The 6,866-nt window shown below is 33.6% G+C and overlaps 1 protein-coding gene across 1 annotated transcript; it reads right to left on the reverse strand.

The window, feature by feature from the left end:
• Positions 1–335: 335 nt before the first annotated feature.
• Positions 336–2,137, reverse strand: LOC131647932 (phosphatidylinositol N-acetylglucosaminyltransferase subunit P-like). Its single transcript, XM_058917744.1, has 4 exons — positions 1,723–2,137; positions 1,539–1,611; positions 1,222–1,340; positions 336–948 (listed from the first exon to the last, which is right to left on the reverse strand). Exons 1-4 carry the CDS (start codon positions 1,910–1,912, stop codon positions 824–826), a joined length of 507 nt encoding a protein of 168 aa, XP_058773727.1. The 5' UTR covers positions 1,913–2,137; the 3' UTR covers positions 336–823.
• Between the last annotated feature and the right edge of the window lie 4,729 nt (positions 2,138–6,866).

Consider the following 6,866-nt stretch of genomic DNA (forward strand, 5'->3'; position numbering starts at 1 on the left):
TTTGATTTCTCTTGGCAATTTCTTAACATGTACCTAAGTTTACTGCATTATTGTAGTTATATACCGTTATCAAGTCTGACAATTCTTCTTGCAATTATTTTTGCTAATTAAAAAATTGCAATAATGCAAGGAATATATATAATAGGCATGTAAGAAACAACACTTATTAACATTTCTTCATAAATGGTTCGAATGTTCGATGTACATATTCTATAAAACCCCAAGCTCTGTCTTATCAAATCATTTTTTTTTTTATCAATGTCCATCTACATTTAGGAAAAAAAAATTAGTTCTATATTTTGTACATCCTTACGAACTACCAGTAATGAAGAGACTTTATAGCAATTATTTTCACTTATCATTGTAAATTAAAGGTCCAAGCCCACCAACATACAATTCTCACGAGCAATATATTCTTGACATCCATTTTCACTAATGTAAACCCTTTGTGATACAACAAAATACTATTCTGATCTTAGAATCTAATTTAGCTCCAATTTACATTTTTGCATATGCAAATGTGTGGACGCACTTTCTTAACCTTAGTCGCATTCAAAATACGAATGTGCGAGATTAGATATCAATTAGCCTATTATTAGTGCATCAATGCTAGAAACGACACAGATGGAATAACAGGGTGATACTCAAAAGCCACTATAAATTATAAAAATCCAATCACTCTTTCACATGACCAACTCAACCAAGTTCATGTTTAAAAGCCATATCATCATGATCTCATGTGAAAACCCACATTAGTAGCAACTGCTTGGCAGAATATCCACCCTAACATTGGAATTTGGAAACAGCTCTGAATGTCTTACTGTTAGGCTGAATTACTGAACATAGCATCATTGATTCTGTCGATACCAATATCAGATATGGGATCAATGGGCTTCTCATCCCCCTCTTCTGAAAAATCATGACTCAAAGGGTCCCTGCTGAATTCATCTGAACGAAGAGATGTCAAAATCAGTTATCAAAAAACTTGAACTCACAAATTCACTTGGGCCTAAGTGATAGCACAGTTTTGAGAAAAGAATAACCGAAAGGAAATTCTCCAATGCTAAAAATAACATAACTTAGATGGAGAGGACCCCCCGAACACAATTTTTTTATGCAGATAAATAAATAAACTATTCACATGTGCAAGATGCGTAGGAAGTAATCTAGCAATCAGAATTAATCACACCCGAATCGCTAAAAAATCTGCATTTAACTCACCATAAACTGTATTTATGGATGCAGGAGAAGGTGTTGACATGAAGTTAAGGCCAATGTAGAATGCCAACATTAATACAATGGTCACCATCACATATGTTGGTACCGCCAAAGCCCAGTATCTGAAATGCATAAGTAATTTTCAATCAATTGTCATAAACAGTTGAAATTACAATGTCATTCCATATGTTTTAGCTTATTTCCCAGCTTAATATTTAGCAATTCAAAGTAATCTTCTTGTTTTTGTGCACTCAAACAATTACACAGGAGCTCCATAGTTGTTAAAGCTTCAATCGATAACAGGAATTAAGTTGTCTAACCTGCTAGGATAATAGGATATGCCAATAAAATGTAGCCATGATTCTGGAACATATGCCCATACCAAGAAAATAACTATTCACAGAGAAAAAACAACAGAAAATCAGAGAAGTTAGATCAAGATGAGAGAATCCATGGTTTCAACATTTTGGGGATTTTCAGCAAATAAACGAAAAGAAAGAAGACCTGTAGCAACAACGGTGGTTATAGATCCGACGAAACCGTAAACTTCAGAAGGCTTAGGGCCATGATCAGCTGATAAACCAGAGGCGGAGTTGTTATTGTTATCGGAATCGAGAAATGACACAGTTGCCCTCCGTTGTCTTGATAGACTCAGTGTTCTTCTTGGACTGTTCACAGACTGAGGACTCTCCATCGCATCGCATCCCTTCAATTACAACATTTTTTGCGGCATTCACGGTGGCGGCGGTCTGGACCAGATCGAAAATCCGCTGACCCAATTGTCCGAGAAGAAAGAAACTTCACCGACACGAAAGGGTTGTTGTGAAAAATCGAAGCTTTAGAGAGAGTATGACCTGTGTAGGAAAAGGGTTCAGGTAGATCTTGATGGAGAGTGTGAAAGAGGGAAAAACAAACGAGTGTTGAAAACCCCAATTGCAACCCTTAATTGAGGAACGAAAAGGGTATTTCGGTAATTCACAAATAATATTTTTGTAAAATAATTTTTATTTTTATTTTTCATATAAAATTAATTGTATTTTTTAATACGTGAAAATAGCATTCAATGAAAAATTGAGAGAACATTGTTTAAGAAATAAAAAAAGATGACTAGTATAAAAATAATGATATATTACTTTGTCAAATATTTTGATGATTTTTTAAGTTGAAGTTAAAAAATATGTCTCAAAAATATAGAAATTAAAAAAAATTAGAATTTAATTGGAATGCACTGACATTGTAAGGAATTTTACATCGTCTTGTTATAAGTATTTGACTTTTATTTTAATTTTTTTTAAATAATATAATTGAGTGATTGTGATACATTGATAGTGTAACAAAATTTACACTGACATTGAATAGCAATTAAACTTTTATAAAATTATTATAAAAATAATATATTCATTAGTAATGGTGAGAATAGCTTCAAAAGCAACCATACTTTTCATACTAGCCAAGGTAGCAGCCTTTTGCATCAGAAACTTAACAGTCAACCCAAGAATTTCTCCTTTAGTCACAAGGTGAGCTTCAATCTCCGCTTTCCTCAAGTGCACAACATCACCAATAACATGAGTTTTGGGAATCTCCTCCAAAAAATTGAAAGGTATCTGATATGAGACAAGTAACCATATCTGATAAGAATACTCCTCCAAGATGGTTGCAAGCTAATAGTCAAGAATAGGGAAACACTGATACGTCAAATCATAAAACTATACCAGAGTCTCTAAAATCCCATATTCAACATCAGTGTTCAACAATGTCAGAAGTCTTCCATAACATCTTTGAAATTAGAAGGACTAGCCACTAAAGATTCTAGCTTTCTCAACTCTGTCAACTCGGGGCGTTTGAAATGAAACTGACGAATGTTTCTCCATCCATAATCCATGTCAAATTACCTGGGACATTTGCAAGTAAAGTTCTTAAGTTCCTTGAAAACTAGGGAAAAAGACTTCATGAATGCATGGATGTATGATTATGCTACAATCACAAACAAGGTGGGTTTAAAGGTTCGAGATCACAAGCATTGAGTCAGGTGGACAGGTTAACAACCATCTCACAAGGTGTGTACTAGAGTCTTGGATAACCTGCACAGTAATCGGGTTTTAAGAAAGTTCTCAAAGTCACGGATCCATCTTACAGATATTACCGGTTTAGTGGCTGATCATAAACCAATAATATTTCTCAGAGAACCTCATCTGAGTGTAGTATCGTGTATGAACCAAATTAGGCTTGCGCCTAGATGGTCACCACATTATGTCCTAAAAGGCCAAGAGGGGTTACAAATGTTCTAAAGGTCTCTAGGAATCATAGGCTCCTAGCTCGAAAGAAATAACGCCAGTATGACTGCTCGTAAGACATCAATCACTTTCCAAGGGGTCTCATCTGAGTAGAGGATCTCAAGTCAACCAAACGAGGCATACACCTAGAAAATCAAACAAGACTATACCACCACCTTAATCTTAAGTGCACTCAAGTCCAGGTAGAGGACTTTTCCTCACTACACAAAGATCATCAAGCACCCAAAAAGAAAACAGAAAAATAAATAATAAGGAATAACATAAACTCAGATAAACAAATTAGGCTTAATCCGCTTAGGATGTGAATTGTACCCAGCAGAGTTGCCAAGCTATCGCGGCGAAAACATTGAGATTAAGCTATTGATTAACTTAACTTGCAAAGCAAGAGTCACCGCCAGACTTTATTGTTTCCAAAGGAAAGAGATAATATCGATAAAATACAACAAAAGAAAAGATCTAGATATAAGGGTTGGTTATGCAATGGGGAGGTATTAACACCCCTCACATTTGTGGTACTCCACATGAACCTTTTGAAAATCTGCATTTTTAGGCTAAAGCGGCATGCTTGTAAAAAGATTGAGGTGATAAGAAAAGAAATGTTTTTTATTATTTTTTGTGTGCTCGACAAGACGTTGCATCATGTGCCTACATACCCCTTTTATGCAATAGAGAAGTCAGAGCATTTGTAGTTATGCTAAAAAAGAACCACAAAAGTTTGTTTGTTTGATTTTAATAGAACATACATTTTTTCGTCTTTCAGTGGAAAAGACTATTTGTCATCCACAAGTATGAGGGAATGTGTATTTGCATCATCTTGATATGGAGAAATTTACTTGGACTTTCTCACAAGCATGTCTCAACATTCTGGTGGAAAATATCAACAACTTCATCATCAACTCTTAGGGGCTTAGGGTTTGTATCACTTCAAAAATTGACTAATGCTTTCCTTTCTTAAAAGGTTTTAAAAGAAAAAGTGCACAGAGGGCACAAAAATAAAGTTTGATGAGTTTTATTCTTTTTAAAAATTTTAAAGTGTTTGAATATGCTTAAGTGTTTTAGCATTTATTTAAGAAAAATATTGTTACGATCACTTGACAAAGTCAAGGTTTATTATGACTATTCGAAGTTGGGAAACAAGAAATTTCAAAAAAGGGAGAAGTTTTGAAAATTAAAGAAGTGAGAGGAGATGAAGAGACTATACTAAAGTATAAAGATAAAGGACAAGAAAAAAAGATCTTATTGTAAGGTAGTCCAAGAAAAAGCCTTTGTGTGTGCAAGTGAACTAACCACAAGATGGAGCAAGCATTGGCATTGTTCAAAAATGAGCACTCATTTCCCTTTGGATTTAGCCACAAAATAAGCAACAAGCAAGAAAGCAAGCAAGCAAAGCATGTGATCATATAAATCCAACAACTTCAGATGAAATCCAAGTATTAGATGAACCAAGACCACAAAGCATCAGATGAACATTAACATTAGAAAACATCAGATGAACATTAAGATTACAAAACATCAGATGAAGTCCCAAGTTTCCATGCCAAGATCAAAAGTTTGTCAGACTAAGGCCAAGTCTTGTTTTGAAAGTCCAAGGTCCAAATGAATTCTCAAGGTCTCACATACAACAAACTCCAAGCAAGGGAAATACTATCCTAAGTCCAAAAGTCCAAGATACTCCTTAAGCATGGGATAGTAACATCAAGTCCACACAATTATTAAGCCCATTTTTTAGGATTTTGCCATTTTTAGATGTTTTTGGTCTTTTTATAAGAAAATAGAAAACAATAAAGACAATAAGCATAAACATAATGACAAGTAATAAATAACATGAATGTAAATGGCATAATGTAAAGAGCATTAAAGTAAAGGTGCATAAAAGTAAAGTTAGCACAATTATAAGTCAAGTTAGTATTAATGATGGAATCAACCAAATGGGAGAAATTTAGCGCTATGTTAAGAGATCGTAAGTGTATTTATGTAGAAGTAGCACCTATACAAGGTCGTCAATAGCAATTTATGTGTCATACATGTTAGAAAAATGATAAGAATCATTCTCTTAAAACATCTTACACAAGTCAAAACAAAAGAAAAAGAAGAAAGAGATGAAGAAATAGAAAGTTGATCAAGCAAATTGGAAACACCAAGGGGTCATTCATCATCAAGTTCACTCACTTTTTTTAATGCCACAATGAGATAAACCTATCACCAATCCAAAGTATCAAAAATGATCCAAATGATCAATTAATGATAAGTTTGAAATGATAAAGGTTCATACAATCAAAACATAATCCAAAAGACTTTTCAGATTGATGAAGAATTAATCACCTTAACATGATTCAAGTCAACAGAAAGTCAAACCAAAAAGATGAAGAAACGCATTAAAAACAATTTTAAAAGATTTAAAAGGGTTTTAAATGGAAAATAAAAGAGAAAATGAAAAAAAATGCATCAAATCATCAAATAAATGTCCAAGAAAATTTGAGAAAGTAAAAAATATTCCACACAAATTGGTCTCAAATGTTGGACTAAAAAAAGTTTGAAAATGATTAAAATAAAATTGTTTAAAATAAATTAAAATAAAATTTAAAGAAAATAACAAAAAAAATGCTAAAAATCATTTTTAAATTTTGAAAAAAAAACATATGTGGCAGCAAATAATTTTATGAATTATGAAAAGATGAAGGGATTAAAAAAGTTTTAGGAGCTATTTTTACTGAATTAAAATAGAAAAAAGAAAATTAAAATTCAACGGATAGCTAGGTGCCAGTGCACTATTGGTTGGAATTCAAATTTGGCACCAAAATGTGCGAAGCTCAGCTTCGTCTTCAACCTCTAGCCAAAATTACAGATCCTTGAACTCTGAGTTTCAAGCTCAAACACCTCAGCTTAAGCTTATACTCATGTCATCGTTCTCATCTCTCTTCATCAGAGCCATTGATTCACTCTGAGTAGAGAGAATGTGGAAAAATTAAATACACAGAAAATCTAGAAGCTTCAAAGTAAAATTAAATATTGTAGGTGATGAATAAATTCCAAGTGAGTGAGGGCTTTCACTCTAAAAATCAAGAAGAAAAGAGTGGTAACTTGCTTGTTGTGAAATGGAAGTTGTATCTATCTTTTCAAAGTGGAGGCTCAAGGTTTGAAAATGGTGAAATGGAGTTGGTGCTTGCAAGGTGTTTCAGACTTCTGTATTAGTTCAAACAACTTCAGATGATGACGATGAAGGTTTCTGGGTGGTGATTTGAAGTTAAAACAAGCTGAAATTGAAGAACCAACTTCTGGTTTTTTTGGAGTATCTGGTTGAGATTTCTGCAGAGTTTCAAGGGCTATTCAAGCTTGAAAATGAAGGGAAAATGA

The sequence above is a fragment of the Vicia villosa genome, linkage group LG2, assembly GCF_029867415.1.
Source record: "Vicia villosa cultivar HV-30 ecotype Madison, WI linkage group LG2, Vvil1.0, whole genome shotgun sequence".
In the NCBI taxonomy this organism is placed as follows: Eukaryota; Viridiplantae; Streptophyta; class Magnoliopsida; order Fabales; family Fabaceae; genus Vicia; species Vicia villosa.